The sequence below is a fragment of the Accipiter gentilis genome, chromosome 11 (assembly GCF_929443795.1).
Source record: "Accipiter gentilis chromosome 11, bAccGen1.1, whole genome shotgun sequence".
Classification (NCBI taxonomy): domain Eukaryota; kingdom Metazoa; phylum Chordata; class Aves; order Accipitriformes; family Accipitridae; genus Astur; species Astur gentilis.
The window spans coordinates 24,900,189-24,926,132 of record NC_064890.1 but is presented as its reverse complement, the minus strand read 5'-3'; the positions used below and the strand labels follow the sequence as shown (position 1 = coordinate 24,926,132).

The following is a 25,944-nucleotide window of genomic DNA, read 5'->3' as shown; positions in this document are numbered from 1 at the left end:
CTCATTAGGTTTGTTCAAAGTCTCCCTCTATACATGAGGCTTACCGAGGTTTACATGACTCCCAGCTTAAAATAATTGCAATAATCCCTTAGACTGACAACACTGAATTGTTTTATTTCCTCCAACAATAACATTTAGTTCTAATATAAAGCTCAGCTGGCGGGGGGCGAGAGATGAAATGCTTTTTTTCTTTTGTTGTGTTACAGCTATTCTGTAGGAGTAGGAAGAAAGGAATGTCACCCCAATCTGCTGGTGCTGGGTGCAAGCTGTAATCACTCCAGTGTGCCTGTGGGTGTTTGTTCTGCGCAGTTTGGGGGCAGGATCTTACCCTAGTGCAAATACAAAGTAACTATACAGAACTCCCAGGAAAGTTAGTGGGAGGAGAGTCAGCTCTTTTCTATTGTGCAGGGCTAACCTTTTGTTTAATTTCTGTGAGAAGAGTATGCTCAGAACATCAAGCATCACTTATTTAGTTTTCAGTTAGGATTTACCATACAATTGAATCAGGAAAATAGACAGAGAGGAAAGCTACTTCTTAAAAGAAATCAGTTCAACATGATGCAAAATGCTATGAGGAATCACAGTAAGTCAGCACTAATCTGTTGGTGCTTGCTCTTTCCTCTCAGCCTCAGAAATTCAGGAGGAAAAGGGTGGTAACGACATGCCATGAAGACCTTTTCTGGTTCAAAAATGCACTACATCCATGCTGCATGGATGCACCATGTGCTCAGGAGCTCCTTGGAGAGGGAGAGCCCAAGCAGTTCTGATGCCTTAAAATGGGCTCCAACCTTTTTCTGATGCAGCCTGAAGTCAGGTGGCTGGCTATGCTGTATTGTGCTCCTCTAAGCACATCTCCCAAATGTGGCTCTTCGCAGTGTGGGTATTTTGAACTCCAGGTAAATGAGCAGTGTGGCAGGAAAGCTGGCATCCTGAGTCACTGTAAGCCCAGTCCTGAACACAGTCTTCGTGTCTTGAGGCTGAGGTACCCTTAGAGAATGTGAACCTTCTTGCTTTGCACATGGTGTAATCCATAGGATTTTCTAATATGCTATCACATGAAGACAGTGTGGTAGCAATGCAGACCACTCAGGCTATTCCAGGATGCAGCCCTTTATGCTGACTCTGCAGTATAAGCATCCAAAATACAGCTCCTAGTGCAAAGGCTACCCTCTTTGGAAAAGGGGGTACTGGAAAACCTTGGGGCTTAAAGCAGGGGGAAAATTGTGGTATGGAGCACTGAGAACCTTGCCAGGCTGGACATAGGCCAAAGTAGCATTGTGATTATTTCAGTGTATGACAGAAAATGACCCAGTAATTCTGGCATCAAGAGCATCAGGGAAGTACAAGCTAAGCATAAAGACTGATTTTATGGATATTTCAGTGGGCCATTAAATCAATCCATCAAACCATCTGCCTTTTTCCTAGGACTAAGCATGGACTAAGCACTAATCTCCCAGGCTGGACCACTGTCAGGTGTCATTGTCTACAGATGAGAGACATCTATGCAGCATGAAGTGGAGGAGAAGTAAATAGCATAAGGACACTTGATCAATTTTCTTCATTTTCCATATTCAGGAGTCCAGCTATCTAGTAGGCCACCAGAATACAAGTGGTCTCACATATATAGTAAGAAAAAGTCCACTATGGTGGCAAAAGGATCTGAGATGATGAGGCCAGATAACTGTCCTGATGAACCCTACACAAAGTTGTAGCTCTGCTCTCCTCTGTCCAGCAGTCCCAATTTTTCATCAAAATAAGTTAAATTTTACTACAAAATTTTTATCGGTACCTGCCTTCCAACCTGCCATACGTGTATTAAAAGGCTGAATCATAGCTTTTGATGCTTCATTCAGCTTATTCCTTACAAGCGCCATGGGAAATAGCTCTGCTGCACCAGATTCATACTTTAATTTGTAGCATTTTGAGCGTGCCCTGCCCTAAATTTGAAATGTCTGTTGGCAGTTCATGCTGCTCAGGATTCCTAGGACCAGTGAAGCACTGTACTAAAGGGGTTTTGTATCTCGGCTATAACAAGCCATCTATGTCAGTGGGTCAGTCAGATAATTGTGACATGAGGTCCTGCTCCATTTTTATTATTCATTATGCTGCATATTCAGTCCCCTGCATTTACTAACATGACAGAGATACTCTGCAGAATCTCATCAGAGCAATTTGCTAAAGGTTGTCCTGGTCTAATAAGCCCCCCATCCGTATGAGGGAAGGTAGAGGACGGCAGCAATGCATCCTTCCATACTGTCCTCCTTGAGGCTGCTGCAAGCTTTCCGGCTTTCAGGGTCATCTCCTCTGTCACCAGCCTCTGAGCCCATTGCCTCCAAATCCCGATCCAGCACAGAGAGCAAGATTCGCTGCTGACAGCATGACTTCAACTGGACAAAATTTGTTCCAGCCCATCAGACTTTTGAGTGTACCAGCTTTAGCTTTGCTGATAGAAAGTCAACAAAAGGATTATTCTGTAAAAATCCAGGGATTTTATTGGATCTCAGTGGGTGTGAAGATTCTTGTTTCAAAACCCATGCATGTCTTTGATACGAATATTTGGCGATTGGCTTGCCTGTTGAGACAGCCTGGTATAAGCGCATCAAGGTTGTGCTGCATCAATGTCATATTGTAACAATGTTAACCAGAAAGGAGAAAAGATCATTGTCTTTATTCATCATTTGTAATATTTCTAATCCCTTGATATGAATAGTGTAACGTCACTGGAGTAGGATTTTTGTTACAAGATAAATGCCAAAGCTTGAAAGCACATTCCTCAGCTCTAGACTAATTGGGGGAGAGGGATACAGGGTTTATATCATCTGATGAATGCTTAGTCATTTTCTTATCATTTAGCCAGCTATTTTTTTCAGCAGTATCCTGTGATCTGTTTCAAGTACTTCTCTCTATGTCTATTCAATTCAGATCTGCCTGTTTTAAGCTGATTTTGCCTAGTCTTAGCTAGAGCTGTTTGCTCTGTAATAAAGACATATGGTTTCTACTTTCTCTCTGTTGGGAATTGCTGCCCACTGTGCATTTTCACTGTCAGCTGGACACCAGGATGGGCTGCCTCCATGTTGCCTTGGTTTACGAGAAAAATATAATTAGCAGAAGGAGTATAACCCGATACATTCATTCTGCGTTTTGTCAACTATGACAGATATAAATGAAAGAAATACCTAGCAAAAAAAGGAGAATTTTTTAGCATAATGCAATCCTGTACAACTGGAAGCAAATTTGAAAAGCCTGGGGAAAGGGAAAAATATTGAGCAGAGCTTGGGCACAGGACATCCTTTCTGCATGCTGCAAACAAGTGACTGCAGAGCTTGTTCCCAGCTGGAGCACGTGTATGCTTGTGTGGTGGCTAAGTGCATCAAATGGAATAAAATCAGAAGTCAGTAAACCTCAGTGATTTGCCCTCACACAGACTCTAAAACGGTAACTGTTTCCTTCTTAACAATCAAGCAACTACAAATATCTTTCTCTGTTAAGTCCCCCATGACAAGTTTTTCTCAAGGGGCAGGGTGGTCTGCCACTTGCCTGCATTCTTCAATAACCTCTAGAGATATTATTATTGTTGCTGTTGTTGTTGTTACTACTACTATTATTATTATTATCATTATTACTACTTTCAGCTTGCTGTCTTTCCCATGGGTCAGCTCAGAGGACCTTGGGGCAGCAAATCAGCATATCGAGAACGCAGTAAAGTGTAGGGCTAATCACATCCCAGCCCTGCCCGAGGAGGGACATGCAGACCCACGGCACAGGGCAGTGCTGAGCCTCCCCACTTCCCAGCAGCAGGCAGACCCCAGCGAGACCAGCCTTCATCGAACCCCATAGGTTTTGGCATGGCCCGGCTAGGCAGTGCTGGCTCTGCCTGCCCTGGGGTGCAATGCCACGAGGTGCCCCACGGCACAGGTGGCTGCCAGTGCACACCAGTGGCATGCTTGTGCCAAGTGACATAGGTCCTGCGTGGGAAGTGCTCCTGAAACCTGGGGTAAACCACCCGAGGGACGTGCCCAGTCCAGCTAGTGACACCTCCCTGAACCAGACTGTGACAGGCGCTGGAGCAGAGGGGCAGGATGGTGGTACAGCTCTCGGGGGATCTCAACTTGCTGCAATTTAGAATCACAAGCTGCAATACATCTAAGAAAAAAATTGTAGGGATTTGCTGCCCTCTGGCAGGATTTTCTTACAGCTCTGATTCTCTGTGAACTGCGAGAGCAGTGCTCAGCGACGATGCTCCAGCATAGCAAGGTCTCTGCATTTCCCAGTTGGTTGTCGGCAAAGCAGAGCAAACTGCTGGGCTGCAGCCTCCTTGCAGCCCTCCTGGAAAGCCAGAAGCACATGCTGATCCCAGGCAGGGGCTGATGTAAAGGGCAGAGCTGCTGGGCTGGCAAGAGCTCCCTGTCCCTTCTCTTCATTCCCCTGGGGCAATGGGGCAGCCAGCCTGGCTCTCTAAAGCTGGTCCTTTCATCAGTTGTCTCCTCAGAACCCAGCTGCAAGCCCACCATCTTCCAGCATGAGCTGTACAGCCTTCTAGCGAGAAAATTCAGTTTGGCCTCTAATGCTGATAAGCCCTGAGTGGCTTTGCTGAGTTTGATTTCTCAGTATGGTACACACTTTCTGAGGGGTACTCAGCAAATTGGGCTAATTTTCATTAATGCCATTTTCTGAAAGGCCCATTAATGCCAATATGGCACTTGTGTATATGTGGATAGTGGTTTTGAAAACCTGGGCCTTCTCTTCACTAAACCCAAAGTATTGTAAGTCTCATGGGGTGAGATTTCTCTGACAAAATGTTGAGTTCTGCAGTGTCTACACCATACCGCATTGGTCCTGTGGACTGCCTGCCTGGTCAGCAGGGGAAACAGGCACTTCTTGAACACTTCAGAGCACTCTGATGTCTCAAACTGTCAGACGACTGTATCTTAAAAGCATCCATGGTTTATTAAAAATACCTAGGTTAGCTACCTTGGATGTTGATGTTTTTGCTGCAGGTACCTGAAATTAGCTCATGCTAGCCCTACCCTAAAATAGCAAAGAAATGGGGTAGTGGGGAGGTCCATACAAATACCTCAGGTGCACGGATATTCCTGACTGTTTTTCTGTTTTGAGAGAAAGGAAGGATAACATAGATGCGCTATTCCCATTAGCATATGTAACAATCTGGCTGCCTATATGACACCCATGATCCTCACCTCCAACACGTCACAATCCCAGGAGAGGTAAATAGGTGGGCAAGGACTGAGAAAGAACAACAAGAAGTAGGACTTAAATCCATGATCATCCCTGATGGTTAATTGTACAGCTGTGTGGGATTTCTCCAGGGTTTTGAATGCAGTGGGGAGCCTGGAGTTGGAGAATGAATGAGACTCTTTCTCTTACATATAAGTATGTAGGTTTTGCTGTATATATGGTTTCTTTTCTGCTTAATACACACATAATCGGCAGTGACCTTGTGACTAATTGTTCTGCTCAGAGCAGTGGCCACAGGCCTTAGCACCAAGGTCCACATTGCACAATGCAGTGCTGTGCAGAGCTATATCAGCGCTGGTCTGGAAGGCACTAGCTCCATGTGATAGTGCAGCCAGGCTAATAAATAGCTCAGAGCAAGCTTTCATGGATCTGCTTTATTGTTGTCAGGGGTTTCAACTTGTATCCCTTTATGGTACTGCACAATGACAATGAAATATGTGTGCTCGTTTAGAGCTATTTGGAGTATCTCTGGCTGGCACTGTGCTAGACAGGTCAGGGATGTTCATGAAGCGGTGAAGATGGTGATAAAAGCCAAGGTTTGATTTTATGGCTACCTTTGTTATTATTGGGAAAGCTTGAAGAATAAGGAAACCATTTCGTCATCAACCTGCAACAGCCACAGCCACTAAGACCCTCTGGGGCCCACTGAAGTGATGGCAATGTCCTCAGTGAGTTCAGTAAGACCTGGATTGATGAGACAAGCAACTGCGGTTATGCTGACTTCCATAGACTTACACTGATTTACTTCCGCTGGGAATCTTTCCCCTTTCTTTGGGTTAGATTGTGCTCACTTTGTTTCTTCAGTGTTAGTGTGGTAGATACCGTACAACTGGCTGATACCAATTCATACAGCTCTGTATGAAGTACGTACTAATGCCTCTTCTGTTATGTTTTACAGACAAACTGGGAGATCTGCCCAATGTTGTCCCTTAAATCATGAAAGTACTGCCTGAAAATGGGACACTGTTATGCATCGTTCACCTCTCAGGTCCTGGCATGGCTGCACATAGCACTCAACTGGACTTCCCCTGCTATGGAACAAGCCTGACCACCAGTTTGGGAGAGGAAGCCTTCACAGCTGCCTGGAACAACTGACAGACCTGAGCTACACTGTTGTACTGAACTGAAAAAGTTCCATGTGATTGGAAGGCTGTTAGCTAAAGCCAGAGGGCAGAACGTGACCATGTTTTATTTTAACAGGCTTGGCTATTATCCTTGGTACACATCACAGGAAGTCCCTGTTAATGGTGGCCTACCCTAGAACTTCAGTTTGCAAACTCATCTGGAAAAAAAAGGGCCATGTCATTAACTATTACATTCCAGCTAAGGACTTCAGTGGATTAGCTGTCATAGACCAGGAGCACTGGAGACCTCAGTGGGCCTGCAACTGGGATGCAAAAGATGTCTACAGACGAAAGTCCAGGAAACTCATAACTGAAATGGAAGGCAATATTTCAGCAACTGGTGTTGAACATTTAGCCACAGTTTCCTTTGATGAAAGTGCAAAAGCTTTTATGAAGGAAACAATTGCATTAGGAATGAAAAGCAGACCAAAGGGCCTGTGGGGATACTATTTATACCCTGACTGTCATAATTACAATTTCCGTGATCAGAACTACACTGGTTCCTGCCCAAAGAGTGGAGTTTTGAGGAACAATGAACTTTCCTGGCTCTGGGATAGCAGTGCAGCCCTGTGTCCTTCCATTGGCATTAAGAAACCCCTTGGAAACAGTCAAAAACATTTTGCAATTTTCTCAGTTTAGGTTGAATGAATTCATAAGGATTTCCTCCATGACATGCAAAGATTATGCTTTGCCCATATTTGTGTATACTTGACTAGGTTATAGAGATGAACCTTTATTATTTCTCTCTATGGTAAGCTTTTGCTGGAACAATGTGGGCTGCATTTATGCTTTAACCATTCTTGCAGATGGTGCATCAAGATGGAAAACCTCCTACTTGGGCCAGCTCTGCTGGTTTAAGTTAATTGTCCACATGCTTTAAAGAGCTCAATGTTCTGAAGAAAAAAATGCAGCCTCAAATACCTATTTTTTTTTGCTTTGATTCATAACTATGCTGTACTCAAACATGCATTTGAATGGATTAAAAGGATTTCAGCAATTTGATGCAGTACGTAGGAGCCAGTTAATACATTAATCCTCCCTCATGTACTTTCTTCTGCTCAGGTATGCAATCACTAACTAATCCCCAGATAGCTGCCCCTTTTATAGAAAGGAAAATGAGGCAGAGATGTTAGCAACTTGCTCAGTGTTACATCAGAATGGGAAATTGAAACCAGCAGTCTTTCCGCATGCCTCCATCTCAAAAACATTTAATTTAGTCCCATACCTACCTCAGAGCAGGCAAATGGTGCACCAGAACCAAGGAGTACTGCTTACATCAGCTGCACACATATACAAGTATTTTCAAGATAAGTGCCTTACCCTAGTCCTTCTTTATGTGATTCTGAACAACCTCCCAGAAACTGGAAGAAGATGGTAGGTTTCCAGTGAAAAAGCAGCATAACCTATCTGCTGCAGCCCTGGCTCTGTTCTGCCCTGTAGACAGTGACTGCACTACTAGTAGGTCTCAATTTCTGTGTTTCAGAGTTTAGCAAGTGAGTTGTATTCACTTTTTAAAGGCTATGTTCAGTCTTTCAGCCCAGGCACAGAGCCTGAAGCTGGCACCTTCTCTGGGAAGAAGCGTCAGCTCCCTCTCCTATTAGGTCCCACTACTTCCCTGGCACTGCCATCACCCACTACACTTCCCAGTAAGGGGCTGTGCTCCTCTCCATCTTGAAGGCAAAAGCCTATTCTTAGGCATTAAAGGAGGTGCAGACACCTGCTTTGGTGGTTCTATCCAGCTTGCGCTTCCTTAGCTTTGCAAGAAGAGGATAGATGGACATCAATAACTGCTGCTGACTGGTGTGCATCCCCTTTGCCATTTTATGCCCAGTTTCTGCCTCTTTTCCCCTTCAGGTAACTAATTCCTATGAAGTTTTTCTACTTTGATTCTTGATGTGCTATGACCCTCAATCTCCCTTAAATCGATGACGTTGTCTAGGGAGTCACTTGCATATCAAGGTCCTTCATCTTCAGCGCTTGTGGTATAGTAATTCACTTGTTGCTGATCGTTAACCACTGTTCAAATTAAGGATAAACATCCAAGCACCAAACCCCCTCTCCTTACAGCCTGTGATATGAGGAAAAGGTACAGTGAAAGACATCTCTCTAAAACAGACCTAGAAAGAGCATGAAAATTAAAACTGAAATTCTTAAGATTTGCCAAGTGTTGCATTTTCCCTTTCATTTAAGGTTGCGTGGTGCTAACATTCTCCCTCCCATAGTGCGTGCCTATTTACAATCACTTTTTCTAAGGTTTTTATAAGAATCTGAGTGAGCTCCTAGGGAAAGCAGCAAGACAATGCACGCCTTTGGAATCACAGCTTTCAAATTGGAGAGGGACTGGAAAACAGCTGATTGACATAGCAGAATGGCTCTCCTTTCCCTTATCAGCAAAAACAGAACTGAGGGAATGCTTTGGGGAACTCTCATGTTAAAAATCCCACTTTAATTAAAAGATTTCAGTTGCTTCTAGTAATTGATGAGATATCAAATAAATATAATTAAATTTTGCATCAAAGTAAATTCAAATGCATTTTTTCCCAGTGTTCGTTCACTTGCTCATTACCAACATCTGAGGCGGTACCTAAATTTGCAACTTCTGTTTAATAATATTTGTATGCTAGACAGCAAACCTTTAGCCACAATAAAATACAGCTCATAGGGACCAGAATGAAAAGAAAACGTAGTCTGAGAGACAGCCGCATAACAAACCACTGGATTACTTTAGAAAGGCTGTGAAAGGCTGAATTAGCCTGACAGTGATGTCTTCACTTTTTTCACTCTAGCAAGACCTTTTTAACACTATCAGAGAGAGTGCCCTGGGAGCTGCAGGCATTGTTATTTGGTGAGATATGATTTTAACTTCTTTGGAGATAAGCCTGTGCCTGATTTAAATGCAATTTTTAAGATCCTCATTTTATCCTATTAATAGACACTGTCTGAATGCACCAGTTCTGAGTACTTGGTACCAGCAGATCTGACTGCTTAACCAGTCTTTGCTGTCCCCCAGTCAGTTTGACCATGGAACATAATCAGTTCTTCCTGGCTCAGCAAGGTCTTGTGAGGCTCACAGGCAACCAGTGGTAGGGAAGGAAGCCAATGGCTAATACCAGGCATTTTGGAAGACAGCTCCTCAATAGTTATGATCCCTGTCAGATTAATTTCCAGCTGGATAAAACACTAGGAAACCATCTAGAGCCTGATTAGCACATCAGTCAGACCAGATTAGTGTACCAGTGGTACCCAGCAATTTGTCAGGTTATGGGAACTCTATTTGTGCCTGTGTGTGGGCAAGTAAGATGAAGCAGGCTGTTGAGATCAGATGGAGAGGCTTTGTATTACGTGGTATCAGACCTAGCCACATTAAAATCAAAGATTGATTTCTGAGGCTCCGTCATGTCCTGGAGCTTTCAGACAGCCACACATCAAACTTTGTCATAAGAAAAGACTTTGTCCTTAAAGCTGTGTGAAATGGGTGTTCTGGGCTGCTTTTCTCCTGGCAGAGAGTATAGAAAACCCAGCCAGCATGAGGATGAATGGCTGAAAATAAGCGTTCAGTTGTCCTCAGCAAATTCAATTACTTCAGCCAATTTTTGTAAATATTCAGCTGTGGCTTCTGTCAGAGTCAATGTGAATAGGAGGGCAAACTTCCTTCCAACCCGGTCAAGTGACAAAGGCAAGCCCTGGGAGCATCTCCATCAGCTCTGGACCCCCACAGTCTTGCCACGCAGCCATGCTGTCATCACCTGTGTTTCTAGCATACATCACGGCTTCTCTGTAGATCTACAGACTGTGGTGTTTTCTGGGGAGTGCAAATTGCTAAAGCCCTTTGCACCTTAATTGGGTTATAAATTCTGTATAAAACTTCCTAATAATCCTTTAAATTAGTCAAATTTAAGTTATCCTGAATGAATTAATTAATGCAGGCTGCTTACATATTGCATATTTTTCAGAATGTAAGAGGAAAAAATAGAGTGGTTAGTTTCACATCAGCTAAAATTTATTTTCTACCATTTACAAAGCAACTGCACAGAAGTGCAGAAATCCATTGATTCTGAATTAGGGCCCTACATTATCAATGTCACGGCAGCAGCTGAAGTGTACAGCAGGCATCTTTGTCAGGACAATGGATGATATGTGCAAAGAAGCTGGAGAGCCTTGACATAATCCACATTTGAATTCTAAGAGCTTCTGGATAGATGCCTTGGACGACCAAGGATTTATTGTGAGAGGAGAGGCATCAAATGAAGATCTGGAAATAATGGTGGAGACATTTGTCTGCCACTGCTATCGGCGTTATGAAGGAATTGACTGTGGGGAGTTGCTGATGACCATCTACGGAGCTCTGCAGGCTCAGTCTCACCCAGAAGATTTGCAGCGATCTGCCTGCTTCCTTTGCCTTTGATGAGTCTTCTCTAACTACTGCTTAGTCAAAGGGCTGGTTTCAGTCAGTCAAGAGGGATGGTAGAGCGGATCCAACAAACAAAAAGCCTCACATGCTCTGCAGCTGGGGACTGGACATGTCATGGTCTCAGACATAATCCACACCACCCTGCAGCTGTGCCCTGAGGTTTAATGCCCACAAGACATGGAGGGAGTGGGGCACCCTGAAGGCTGAGTCAAAAACATACAGGTCATAGGAATATGTCTGGCCCTTGATCCCATCTTCTGAGATTAGGCTGTTTAGGAGGCTAGAAGCCACGTTTCTGCCCATCTGAGAGCCACAACCAGGACAGCAGAAGCCTGCTACTACTGAAAAAAATGGAGTGAGGTTCATTTTTTCCCTTTGTAAAGAGAGGAAGAGTCTACCCATATCTACTTCTTACTGGATGCCATACTGGATAGAGCATCCTCCCAGAAAATGAAAGATGAGGGAAGGTTTCTGGTTTCTTTGCGATTTGAGTGAATTCAAGCCCACGTTTTCCTCTTTCATGTCCCACGTGGTGGAGGTGTTCATGTTTTGAGCCCTCCATGAGGTAGAAAGGAATGAAAGAGTCAGGAGATCAGGAAGAATACAGACAAGCCACTCTCTGTTCATTAGTATATTTACTGAGAAAGCAATGTATATATTCTATCCAACAACAAAGGGTCTCTCTGTGTTTTTTTTTTTTATGCCATGGCTATTTAAAATAAAATTAGTAAGTAGTGCTGGGAGCAGGAACTCCATCTCAGCCAGGTCTGCTTCCATCCTGAATCTATCACAATACTCCAATGACTTTTAAATTTAAAGCTAACAAAAGCACCCTATGGCTATTATAGAGATGCAATCAACAAGGATCAGGCAAGTTCATCATCTTCAACAAGAATTTTATTTATGTCCCAACTGCCATTGTAAGATCCATCCTCTGGAGGGGATGGAAAAACTCCCAGGGCTCTCCTTGCAGTCAGCAGGGAGAAGAATGCTCTTCTAGAGATGACCTTGAGTAGAAAGAATACCTGGCATGTCTCCAGAGCACTCTGTGAACCTCCAGCTTCTCAGCTTCCCAGGGGTTAAATATTCTTGAAAGAGAATCTACTTGAATGAAGCAATTATAAACCATTTGGTTATTAATAATATACATGAAAAGATGCATATACACACATCTAGTACATATGTGAAATAATTGTGTCTTTATATTAGAATCTCTGTAGCTGGAAAAGGAATAGACAGCCATAAGACAAGTAAGAGGTCTGTAAGACCTATGCTGAGTTCCCTGCTTTTTTCTATTTGACCCAGGCAAACATTTGAAACATATTATCCAACTCCCACTGGCCTCCATTATTCCTTTTGTCCCAGAATCTTAAAGATCCCATCAGGCTTAGACCTTTGTGATTTTGCACCTCTTAGCAGCTTTTCATTCCTCAAACATATGCTATTATCCTCATATCTAACCCCAATGAGTTATTGCCTTAATAGCTATGTTAAACAAATGACTGTAAGGTGAGCAGAGACTACATTAATAGAGCTCTTGAAGGAAAGTGAGAAAAACTTTCATTAATTTTTTTGACAGAACTCTGTTGTAGAAAGAAATATTTTAAATTCCATTTAAGTTAGGGAAGACTGTGACTAAACCACAGCCAATCAGTAAGAAATAAATTGAGTTTAGAATGATCCCTCTTTAAAAGAAAAAAAATATAAATGAAATTCAGGCTATTTCTTTCAAAAAATAAATTCAAGAGATCCACTAAAAATTTTCTAAAGCATATTTTTGTAGTGTTGAAAACTAGAGATATTTGGATTAAATTTTTTTTTTGATGGAACAGCTTTCTCAGAAAAATGCAGTTTGTTAATATCAAAGCGCTGATTGTGGTGAATTTTTCAAGGGAAAGGTGTAAAAATTATTCATTTGACATTTTGCTTGTGCTGTAGGACTGAAGTACATGCTAATAGGAGACAAAATATCTCTTGATCTTTTCTGAGCAGCATTGGATTAGATGTTAGTTTTGACTCTCGTTGCTGTCTTTGTTAAGATCACATCTTACTGCTCATAGTAACTAAACAATGGGAAAGAGAACCAGTGTTTTATAAAATCAAATTTCAAACTCTTCTGCGAAAGTGTTAAATTAGCAACTCTCTGTAATACATTAATGCATCTTAAAAAAATGTTATGATATTCCTCGGTATCCAAACACGCATCCAGGTATGCAGGCCCAGATTTTTCCCACCCAATATACCCATTGAAGTGGTACAACTAAATTAGAAGCTAACCCATTAGTGGGGAGGGCACGTCCCGAGGATCATTTCAGGTGCAGTGGGCTTTAGCTGGTTTTGAGGTAAGTATCCCTTGGGCAGATATTGTTGGAGATGGCAGCTTTGGTCAGAGGGCCCCATATCCCACCTCAGTATCAATCCAGGCACGTAAGCCTTGGTTTGGATCTGGGCCACATTTCCTCTTTAGACAGAGGTGCAATGCCTTTTTTATCAAAGCACGAACCAGCTCCGTCATCTTGCTTCCTTCCATTGAGAGATAGAAGGCTGGGGTTTTTTGCAGTGACTCAAATAACTGTATTCAAGTGCTCTCCTGCTATTCTGCATTCAGACAAAGACCTCAAAATCCAGGTTACTCTGAGAATTGTAATTCTTACAGCTCAGGTAAGCAAACAACAAAGCACAGGCCAGTATAATGAAACTGGACTTTCAGATAGTTCAGAAGTATCTATCAAGTTTCAATCTCTCTCTCAACAGTATTGGCAAGCCAGATAATTTTGTGAGGTTCAAGTAGCCAAGATCTGCAGTGTGACAGTGAGGACCTGCAGGATGGTACAGTGAGGAGATACCTCCCAAACCACAGCAGGGTACCCCACATGCAGAGTCTGTTCTCACGGGAAAAGCTGAACCAGGTGCTCCTTCCGACTCTTCTGCTAGCATCCCTCTCCTTTTGAGGCTGGACACTCAGGCTATGTGAGATCTGGTATAAATTTGTATCAGCTGCACCTCTAAGATCAAACCATCCCTCTTCTGTCCTCCTGTAAGAGGCATTTCTGATTTCCAGTTTCATAACTTTTTGGATTTCTGTTTTCTTCTCTTTGTGTTTTCTGTTGGATATGTTTCACAATCCTTGACTGATGTGCTGGCATTTGCAGATTTCTTTCCTGGGATCTAACTGTCACAGAGCATCCTATGAAGAATCAGAGTGCTTAAACTTCAGACTGTGAATTCCTCTCGGTGTCCTTAAGATTTAGGCATGCCCAAACTGAGCATTATGGTGACTAAATTATTTTACAGATTTCAGTAGGAGTTAGACACCTAAACAGGCCTGAAAATCTGCACCTGGGCTCTCAGCAGCTGCGTGGTTAAAACTGTTGCATGTGGCATGTAGAACGCAATGCAGCATGTCATAATAAAACTGACGGTGGAAAAAATTATTCAAGCTGTAGGCTTTTTCCCTGCAGAGGATTAAAGTTCAATTTATGTTATTATACCTACTGAATGGTAGTGATAAAATTAACTAATCTCTGTACAACCATGAGAATGGATACTTTTAAGTATAATAAACATACTTTCTCTTATTATAGTACAAATTGTGATTCTTCCTTTCATGTTTTGTGAGGCTAAATATTTCTTAGTAATATCATGTGAAAATAATATTATATGAAACTAAAAATCAGAGGAGAGATAATAAGCACAGAAATATTTTAGTCAGTACTTTTGATGGTCTGGCCCAAAGCCACATGAAGCCAATGGTAAGCTTCCCTTGGTTTCAATAGGCCTTGCACTGAGCTGGGAGGAATTACACCATAAGGGTCTTGAGACCTTGATAGGTGCCTCTTCCATGCTAGAACATTCCTAAAATAGATCTGAAGGCATGCATTACAAGCAAAAACAAGTTTTCAAGAAGCCTGTGTAGGCACCTAAACACAAAAGATATCTAAAAAAGCATCTAAAAGGGCTTATTATCTAAGTTGTTAAAGGGTTTTGATAAGCATTTAGATAATCAATAAATACCCTATGTGATTGGGTATTTAACAATATTTATTGGTATAAGGTATGAGAATAACCTTAAATGTTCTTTCACCTAGACAAAAGATTAACAAAGTCAGCCAAAAATCTGCATGCATCTCACTAATAATTGAAACCTTGTACAATTTTCAGTACCTCTAGTCTTTTAGCAGAGGCAACCAAGGTTATTGAAATGGGTTTGTAGTTGTGAATGAGAACAGGACATAAGGAAAATGCTCTGACATTATTACCTGCTGATCACCCTCCTAGGCTCTTCTATGAGTCACTTTGAAATGGGAAATCTGATACTAATTCTGAATTTCAGGTTATTTGGAACTTCCATTTGTAGTAATTTTCTGGTATTGACATGGTGTACCACATTTCCCACTGGCTTTATGTTGACAAAGATATCTTCTCTTTTTGCTTCTATTTAGTGTCATCCTGGCAAAGGACAGATGTTTGAAGTTGGCACCTCGTTGCAGTCATACCGTGAAGTGGCTGTAAAATTCATGGCCTTGTTCCTTCATCTAGATCTAATCAGGCAAAACCCATCTGCATGTGTATCCAGTTAGGAGGTACAGATCCAAGTGACAGCAAGGTTTAGTTAGTGTTTCAAATTAAATCAGAAATTCTGATTCGGTGTAGGCAGCCCTTGTCCCAATCATCCTAACTTATTCAGTGCTAAACTATTTTCCTCCCATTAGCCTCGAGGCAGCTGAAGGGTAATGCTGCACCTTCTTGCCCATTTCTGCTGCTTGATCTTACAGACAGGGATTTGTCTTTATCACTCAACCAGTTCCAGATGGCTGGATGTTGATCTTAATCCCAGACTGGGGCTCTGCTGCAAATCAGTTTGACAGTCAAGTGCAAAATAGATTTGCCTTGGCATAATTCAGGGGCTTAACTCCCTGAAATAGTGGTGAAACTCAGCAATAACACTGTTGAATACAACATTTTAAACACTGTACAGATTGCATTGCACATTCATTTTTAATTGTATTCTGTATTGAAGTTGATGGAAATAGGACTCCTAAGTACACTTAATGTGCCATTAATAGTTAGGAGTTCGTTTCTATTATTCTCATTTTCATGTAGAGAGGATTAAAGAGTAACTACCTATCTGAGCCCTAGTACTCTCAGCTGTGTTAGATTATTTTATGCTTATATTGAGTAATTTAATCACCATGGTCATTGTATTGAGAACAGTGGAACTAATTACAGATCTCTTGTATCTTTTTGCATATACTTCCACCTTGTGCTCCACTGGTGGAAGTCTGAGGTATGTAATTTTCTGAAAACTACAGAATTACATTTAAATCTTAATTTATCTTAAACCCTAATCTGCTGAATTAGTACCTGGATTTTCTATTGGGCTCCCACTTTAATGCAGGATTTTCTGAACAGGCCCATCCTCAACAACAACAAAAAAAAGATTCAGAGGTATTGTGGCTTTCCTCTGCTATGTGAACTCAGCCAATGGGGGTTGCTTATTCAGGTCACTTTTTGCAGACTGGGATACCCTACGAAGTCCCTACAGAACACAAAGTCTCAGCTACAAGTGACTTCCTCAGTATTTAGAAGTGAGATATTAACTGTTGTTACAGACTTCTGTTCTCATTCTTTGGGAATTTGTGTATGTGTTTTGCCTACAAACATGTTTTGAGAGAGTGGGAAAGGAGAAATACATTATGAACTAGAACAGCTGATAATCACCTATTAATGCACATGGCAGGGGATTGGGATTAAAGTTCTTTCCTTGTTTTGACAGAACTGTCACACCACCATCCTGTCCAAAAAAGATATTTCAGGTCCTTATTCAAATAAGATGTGTAGATCAGCCCATGACTCTCTATAAAGTAAAGGTAAGCCTCCTGAACAGAAAGTCAATGCTCTGCTGTTCCAAGGATAGTAAAACCATGCCTTAATGATGGCAATGAATCTATTTTCTGCTAGGATTCTGGGTAAACAGTAATTCTTGAAAGCAGGAGCTTATCAACTCTTCCTGAAATCCATGTTTCTGTAAGGATTCTCTCTCAGCAGACAAGCAAATTTATGTTGAAATCTGCCGGGACTGGCTACAGTTATACCTTAGATGTGACAGCGGAAAACGTGGCTCCTTCTTTAACCCTCACTGGATGTGGTTGGCGAAGGCTTGAGCATTGATTCTCTGAAGATTTGTTGAGAGCTGGAGCAGCTCTGAAGTTTCCTGCTGCGTGGGGAATTTGCTCTTCAGCAAAGAAAACCCAGCCTTTTCCCAAATTTTCAGGCACAGGTCATTGAAATGATCACAGTACTGAAAGCAAAGGCTTTCCTAGTCATCACTGTACCTATCTGAGCCATCTATGTTAAACAAACAGGACACTGGCTTGTTTCTCCCAGAGAGTGGGAGGAGGGATGGCAGCCGAGCATTTAGGGAAAAGTCCTTAGTTGAAAAGACTGGATTTCTGAAATAAAGTCTACTACATGCCTCTGCTACCAAGAAAATCACTCTTTATTAGAAAGCAGCACAGACTTAACCAGTATTCAGTTAAGGCAACATGAATACAAAAGATTTACTTGTAACTCCTGGGAGGGAAGAAGTGGGTGTTTCTATAGGTGGCAAAAACCTTTTTTCTACTTTCTGAGTATACTGCTTTTATTTTAATAATACACATTTTCTTACACTTTTTTATATTCTCCATTGTGATTTATTGTATTCTAAATACAAAAATATGATCTGATTCTATTAAAGTCAGAAAAGGCTTTGGTTATGTTTTACATGAATACAGGATAAAAGAAACTATGTAATTTACAGCCTGGTTTTGCCTTTATCTAAACGATTATTAGAGTTTCTGGCCAGAAAAATGAAATGTGACCACTCTATATCACATATATCATGGTCTTACCTTGATACAATATAGACTTCAGTAGCAGTGACTTGTCTGCACAACAATGAGGAGCAGATGGAGAAAACATAGTATGGCTGTACTTATGTCCAGAAATAAGAGAGCAGCAGCCTCAAACCAGTTCTGCTTCATTAGGCAACTGAAGGAAACATAGGATAAACTGCAGTCAGAATTACCAGATTTACAAATGTTTCCCAAAATATATAGATGTTAAGAGGCAGGCCTGACATTAGACTTCCCAGAAGTTATGAAACAAGTCCAGACAATTTTTGTTTACCTCCTAAGACAAAGTCTTTGCCTGTTGCCAGAGAAAAGGCAGATTCTGGAGCTTCCCTCGCCTTCCTTTGCCACCCTAATTCTCCCAAGGCCATTCAGCTCATGGGCCTTTAGTTTCATTAGAACATTTGTCTGGGTCAGCAACATGTTGAATGTTTTGAGAAGCAGAATTGAAAAGAGAAAGGATACAAAAATGCAACTGTGCTATGCACATAGGCAATATCCACACCTGCTGGGGAATTGGGCTTCACAAGGGATGCAGTCCACTTCCACTGAGAGCTAGCAAAATCCTTCCAGTCACTTTGACAGGAGTGTCAAACTTCCATCCAAGAGAAGTGCAGGACTCTTAAAACTTAATTTTGATTCATTATTATAACTAACACACATCTGTAAAGGATAACAAAGGCTCAAAATGTAAAACTGTGTTCCACATTTTGACTCTTATTCCCAAAACTTACATTGATCAGGTCCCGTTCTTTTGTTTGTTGGTTTTGTTTTGGTTTTTTTTTTTTTTTTTTTTTTTTAAACCCTCAGAATGCTCACTCTGGCACTTATATTGATTATATCTGGTCTGTAAGGAATACTTAATGTCAGAGAGCATTACAGAAAATGTGCTATCTTTCTGAATTTTAGCCAGCTGTTTGATGTACAACATTGGCAGTTTAAAGCTCGTGCTGAATTTTTAAACCATTTGGAAAATAAATCAGAGACTTCACTGGGACTTCCCTGATTTACACCAGCTGGGAATTTGACCCTGAGTCTTTTAGAACAGGCTAATTGCCAATCAATAGGAAAAACTTTCAGTCAGTATGTGAAAAATAGCATTCAACTGCCAGTTCAGTCCCTGGCTTTTCTGGTGGAATTTTTGCAAAGAAAATTGTCTCAACATTTTTCGTGGCTGCCCAGGTAACAGTTACAGGTTCTGCTCAGAGCAGCTGCTATGGCTTCACATGCTTTTGGGGCAGGGAGGGAAGGAGTTAGGAAGTACATGAAAGGGGGAAAAATGGGAATACAGCCATGTGGGACTTATGTGCTGGGATCATTCCTCTCAGCAGATCGGTAGGGAAAGGCAAAGGATTGACTATCAACATGGAGCCAAAGGAAGGAGCACGGGTCACTGTGTCAAGCTATCTCACATACGTCATCCTGGGAGCTGCTGTGAGTCCAAACAGGTCTTAGCATAACAGTGTGCCTAAAATTAGCACCAGCTCTCTGATGCTAACCAGATTCCAAAATAGGCACAGGAAGAAGGGCGGTGCCAGTACAGGATGATCTGTGTAGGTTGTTGAGGTATTGATGCTCAGTCTGTGGATCAAGTATATAACAAATAGATAGCAAAAGTCAAATACCCAACCTGAAAAAGTGCTCAGCCCAGGTCTGGCCAACATCTGCCCCCACAGAGGGCCCACAGCATCACCCGAGTACGGGCTCCTATGGGAGGTGCTGACATCCATCTTTTGAGTAACAGCCTCAGAAGCATTTATAGCATTTTCTATAAATGGTTATAGCATTTGCCCAGGGGCTGGGGCCAATCTCAGCAGCAAGCTGTAGAATTTATCTTTCTCCTCGCTTCCACTGTCTGTAGTCTTAACATTTTATCTTGCCGACTTGATAGATTAGGCCTATGATTGCATGGTATTTTGGGTAAAGCAGAACATTCAAGGCCAAACAGAAGACCTAAAATAATCTTAGGCCTGGTTTTCTACTTTTCCCCAGTGTCTGCATATATGAGGCTGCTAGCGAGCTGCTCTCATCAGACACCCCAAAACTGATATAGTAACCCAGCAATATTGTTTATTTCATCTGTTCTTGCTAATAACTTTTTTTAGTCATATGGAAGATGGATGGAAAAGACCATTTGAAAGATGGCACATTGGCATCTCCTCATCTTGGATTCCTACCTCTCGGCCGCTTGGCTTGTGCAGCAGGTCTGCTGTTCTTGGCTGGATCTGGAGTGGCAGGCACACAAATGGCCCAGGTGGAATTATCTATTTTTAAACTGGTTTCTGCATCAGCAGAAATTGGAACTGGATCTAAAACTCCAAAAGAGCATCAAATCTCTCTTATACCCACTCTCATACTGAGCTCACATCCCATTTCCCCGAAGTTAAAGCTTTACTCAGAGAAATCAGCTCCAGGTGGATGAATTTCCTAGAATGTGCATTCATTAGTTACTGCTGGCATAGCACAGTGAAGGTGGAGAATGTTACACAAGCAAGTAATAATGCCACTAATATGTGCTACTATTAAGGCTATTAAAATACCAACTGGCCTTGCGGAAAATCTGGTGTCATTAAATACATATTAGGGCTTTATAATGAACAATCAGTGCAACTGGTCCTGTGCAATCTTGGCAGACAGAGTTTTAGAGGAACATGTTCACTTCACAGCTTTGTAGCGCTGGGACTGTTACTCTGTGGTGGGATTTGAAGGCAGAGCAGCGAGGGCAGTGGCGAGCATCGCTGTGGAGGCAGGCCTCGGGTGCAGCACTGCAAGCAGGCTCTGCTGTCCGCAGCTGCCTGCACCCTGCTCTGCCTGCACCCTGCTCTGCCTGCACCCTGGCCCGCGACACCACCACCCTCCACATGCCAGTGAGCTCCTGGGCAGGGAAAGGACTGGCCATGACATGCACCTGAGCTGTGTCCAGACGGAGTGTCTGAACAGTGCAAAGCTTTGGAGGAAAGGGGAAGGTGAGGGTGAAATGTGACCTGTGGGCTCTGGGGCCCCATCTGCTCTGTAGTGGGTTGAGGCACTCGTAGGTGAGGTGCTGGGCTACTCCTTGGCTGGTGTATTGGCAGCCAGCTTTGCTAACTCCTGCACATTTACCATTGCTTTTTAATACCTAGAGGATTTCTTCCAGTGCTGGCTGGCAAAAATACAGAGTACAGAAGAAATAATAGTTTTCATTTATGAAGGAGAGCATTTGGCGGGGGTTAGCTTGTATATGGGTTTCTCCAAGCATGTCCTCTTTTTCCGGAACTGAAAATTTTGTCTGGCATTTCTATTCATGTTTGTGGCTACAGATGAGATCAGATCAGTGACATCTGAGCACTGAATCTGTCCCTTTCAAGAAACGGCATGCCTATTTTGAGCATGCCGCAGATCCAATGTATCTGAGACACAGCAGATGTTCTCTGCAGATCAGCTATAAAACTTTTGCCCCAGAAAGTCAACACTTCCCAGAGGTGCTGGACCACTGCTCAAGCCACACTAGGTTTAACCTATGTGGTGTGGAGAAATGACTGAAAACTCATAAAGCCAAGTGTCAATAAGAGCTTCATGCCTATTGTTTTTAATTGGTGGCTTTTAAGTCACTCGCGTAATGATTCCAATAAATACCTGCTCTTTTATAGCATGTCCAGCCTGTGAATCTTAAAATGCTTTTACAAAGGTCATAAACAACCATTTTACAGATAGTCAAACTGTAGTCCAAAGAGACAGTCTTGCAGCTGGCTGATGGCTGAGCCAAGAACAGGACAAGAGCCCCTGGACCCCAAATGAACGTGCTACCCCCAAAGCCAAAGGATGAACAGGATCCCACCTTACCACAAACTATTGCAACTGTACGTCCTGCAAAAGAAGACGTCGCCAAGCACAGCACAGGGATGGCCCAACAGACAAATCATCCCTTCTTTGCCTCAGAAATCTATAATGTTTCCTCTGGGGTCTTTCTCATGCCTTTTTCAGTGCTTGTGGTTAAAAGCACTGGCATAGTTCTTGTCAAGACAGTGCAGTTACGGCAGCATACATCTGTTGAACTCCTGATCCTATCTGTTCTCAGCAAAAGCAGCTAAATGTGAGGAATGGTACCAGAAATACCAGACCTATGGTCTATCTCCACTGAGTGCTTTCATTCATTCAATAAAAATAATCACAGACAGACTTGCATACAAAGAACTAAAAACATGAATTCCAATCAGCAGGGGTTTTCAGAGTTTGCCAAGCGAAGCTCTGAGCAGTTTACCTCTCTTAACTGGTTTAGCTAAATTACATCATATCCATTCTTGAATGCTTCTTAACAGGTAAAAGTAGCTTTAATTCACCCCGTCTCCCTTTACTCCTAGAGTGACTTAAAGAAACTTGAGCAAAGGCCCTTTACTTTTGAATAAGTGCCACACGAGGGTTTTAATATGGTCAGTCCCACTCACTTTAAGTGCCCAACTTTAGCTAGACCACAGCACCATTCCCAGCTCTCCCCATCCACCTGCTCCCACTTCCAGCTGCTGAATAGAAAAGTCTGAAATTACTAACTCCTGAGCCTGTGGTAGCAGGCCTCAAAAGGTGGTCCTCAGGCTCAAGATCTAGAAAGCAAGGAGGAACTCAGCTGAAAGGCATCTCTCAAATCTTTGTGAAGTGAGCAGCTCTGGTGACCTGCCTCGCTCTCACAGGCTGTTCACAGACCAGCGCTGCTCCTGTACAGCCCACTCTGCAGCAGTGGGAACGAAGCCTCTCTGGGCACACACCTTCGGGCGTATGGCACCACTGGGAGAAGGGCTATGAACTCCCATGCGGTGCCTGGTTAATGTTTATTTAGTTCATAGTATTAAAACCTGAGCTATAGACATATAAGTACTGTGAGAACTGTCTTGTCTACTTGCTGAAAATGTTATTGCATATACAGAATTCAACATAAAGGAACTACGAAAAGGTATTTCTTTATGTTGCCACCAAACCTATGAAATAGAAATCTGCTTTAGCTGTAGCAGACTAGCTTTATCTACATGGTTTGCCTACTTCCTGAATATAATGCAGTACCTGAATTTTACATTAAAATCTTTACATTTTTACCTTCTATCCTTTTTTGGGATCAGTCAATGAATAATACCCACAATTTTATCGTGTTATCTGAATGACTTGATCTCTCTGACCAGATCAATCAATTTTTTTCAGTCAAGCTTCAAGGCAAGTGTTAATGGGGAAAAATGTAAAATTTACTTTTTAGAAATCTTCTCTCCCTTGAAATAAAATTTGCTGTTTCCTTAAGAGGTTCTTTGAAGAAAACTTGCTCATTAAAATATTAATTGGAAACAGAGAGAAAAGGGTCATGAACAGAGTCACATATCTATTGAAATCTGCCTAGAGGAATGTGATTACCTAGTTTCTCAAATAGACTTTGTAGCCCTGATCAATTCATTGCATTGAAACGCACAGCAAAATAACCTTTATAATCTTCTCTTTGCTCAGTAGATTTGATGGTGTTGAAATGAACAAATATAAGGAGAGGGTTATGACTTTTTCATATTATCTCCTGGGAAAGGACCACTTCCAAAATAACGTAAACCTTTCTGATGATTTAAAAGAGAGGAGCGACATCACATTTCCTTATTTCAGACTTCACTACTGAGTATATATTTTTACACAATGCAATCCAAATCTCTTTCCAGTATGACTCAAGACATAAGGAAAAAAAAGATGTTTTCTGACTGTGTCTGCCATGGTAACTTTGTGTCCCATTGCTGGCTTCCAGGGCTCTGCTTTCTGAACAGTTCAGAGTCCCTTCCTCTGCCACCGTGCTGCGGGCAGGAGCCCGGGCAGCTGGTGAAGCAGCACAGCAACAGGGTCAACAAACCAAACTCCTCCATGGGATTAGCCCAGCCATGAAGTGAGAGGGAATCAGAAATGCAGCCTTTTTACAGTGGCAGAGGTGGGCACCCATTTGCTTTGCTCCTGCTCATATGAGGAACAGGATTTGTACAGCTCCTTGGCAACTCTGTCCTGCTTCTGCTGGACGGGGTTTTAGAGTAATCAGAAAAGATTTCTGCGTCTCCAGCAGCATGCTGGCATATGGGCAGGGCTTTCATAAATGTGCTAGGGCTGCCCAAGCATCCCTATGGCCTGCTGTTACATAGCATTGCTTGCCAGTGGGTTATGTCTGGCTTGACTAAGGAGGCCTGGTGCACTAGTTCCAGAAGAGTCCAGTAAAAGGTACAAACAGAGTCACTTCAAGCCTCCAGCTGTCTGTCACACTTCTGACTCGTGCTGACATTTCAGAAGCTTGCAGCTTTTCCAATGGCCTGTTTTCATTCTCTTTACATCTCTGATCAGGGACTTGAGTTTTTACAAAGCACCGAGTGCTTCCGTCTGCATACCAAGAGCACTCACCCCTCCTGATTTCAAACGCTTGGGAGGAGGTTGGGATCGCTTTGTTTACTGTGCCAAAGAGTACATGCTGTAACAAGTGAATGTGGGCACAAGTGGTGTGCCACAAACTTCACTCCGCGCCACTTAGGGAAGGACTGGAAGAACTGGATTTCTGCCAGCCAGTATAAAGGTAAGGTAGCTGGGGAACAGGCAGTCCTGGTAGCTCTCTCCTGCAGAGCCTTGTAAGCAGCAGATCTCATCAGAACCAGGTAAAAAAACTCTGCATGAATTTGCTTATTTTGGTTTAAGCCTGCTACTGTTTGAGCTGGGTCATTCTAAGCTAAGGGTGGGATTCAGGTATATCCCACCTGGACTCCAGCTGCTGTCCCAAAGGGACATGGGACTGCTGTGCATCCTGTGTCATACCTGCCAACCCCATGGAGATACCTGGGAAAGAACAGTTATAATGTACTGTATATAGACAAGTGAATCATCACCAAGTGTTTTTACAACTGTTTGCACTGGGTTTTGGGGGGGTTTAGTCTGCATAAATTTGCGTTTAGAAAAGAAATGTCTGTGTCCTAGTGCATAGGGATACTCAGGAAGGTGGTTTGTTTTGCTGTGCTTACTCATAGACGTGCACTGGTGGCAACCACAGTGAGCCAAGATGCCTACATCTAGCAGACAGATATTACCGAACTCCTTAAAAAACCACTGCTCAGGCACTTCATAGTACTCTAGACGGCTACATTCCTTCAGCACATCAGGCCTTCATAGTAGTGTCTCATCACCACCTGACCCCTCTTGCCACCTGGCTACTTGGAGACCTATTTCACACTTGTGACTTGGTGGGATTCTCTGGAAGTCTCATCTATCTGACTGCCAGAGGGTGATTTGTGAAGTGTCCTTAGAGCGTATCCCCTGGACGTCTGAGGGAAAGCCAGCTAGTAGCGATAAACCCCAATTCTATCTCATTTTGTTCAATAGGCTAGCATTGTAGGAAATGTGTTTGAAAGACCAGTTTGCTGATCTTGTTTGGGAGCAGGGACTTAAACCCAGGCCTCCTGCGCTTCTAACTAAGCTTGGTGATTCTTTAGATAGTGATGCAAAAAATAAGAAGTACTTTTGCTGAAACATTACAGCAGGGGGGAAAAACTGTGAGCTTTTGTAGACGTAACGTGGTTCCTTTCTCAGAACAGAAAGCCAAAGACGAGGGTGTTGGGGCTGCGAAGGCCGGCTGCTCCAGCAGGGATGGTCGGCTGGGACTGAGGTGACCCCAGGCTGGGCCATGCCCTCACCAGAGGGTGCAGTCCCATGGGGGCTGGACATGGCAGGCAGAGCCAGTTGCTGGTAACAGGGCCCACTGACAGCCCCACATGAGGCAAGCGATGAGCCGGCTCCAGAGAGCCCAGTCAGGAGCAGCAGCAGATGAGGCCGGAGACAGGATGACAGCGTGGGCCCGAGGGATCCACCCAGGAGACAGGGACAGGGACAGGGCTGGAGACGGGCACCCCTGCAACGTCTCTGGGGCGAGGACCCAGAGCCCCAGGCTGAGCCAAAATGGGGCTCCTGGGCCACAGGCTGGGGGGGAGGGAGGCCCCAGGGGAGCCTGGGCCGGGACAGAAAGGCCATCAGGGCCTTCAGGGCCATGGTGGAGAAGCGTTTGAACTCCTTTTGTCAAAGAATCTCCAAGGCATGGAAGATGGGGGCTCCAGGCATGAGATGAGCCATATCCTTGGGATGAGCCATATCCATGGGATGAGCCATATCCATGAGAAGCTTTGGATGCTGTGACATGGGTACCTCTCCTAATGTCTTGGTGCAGCAGGAAGAACCCTCAAGTTCCCTAAACTACCAGCAGTGTGCCCTAGCTGGGTGTTTGAGAAAGGCAGGGCAAGAGAGT

The 25,944-nt window shown here is 43.0% G+C and overlaps 1 protein-coding gene across 1 annotated transcript; it reads left to right on the top strand.

The window, feature by feature from the left end:
- Positions 1–5,187: 5,187 nt before the first annotated feature.
- HYAL4 (hyaluronidase 4) lies at positions 5,188–7,092 on the top strand. The gene is given in 4 exon segments (XM_049813559.1): positions 5,188–5,225; positions 6,406–6,556; positions 6,558–6,989; positions 6,991–7,092. Coding segments are annotated over 4 exon segments (723 nt in total).
- Positions 7,093–25,944: the final 18,852 nt, after the last annotated feature.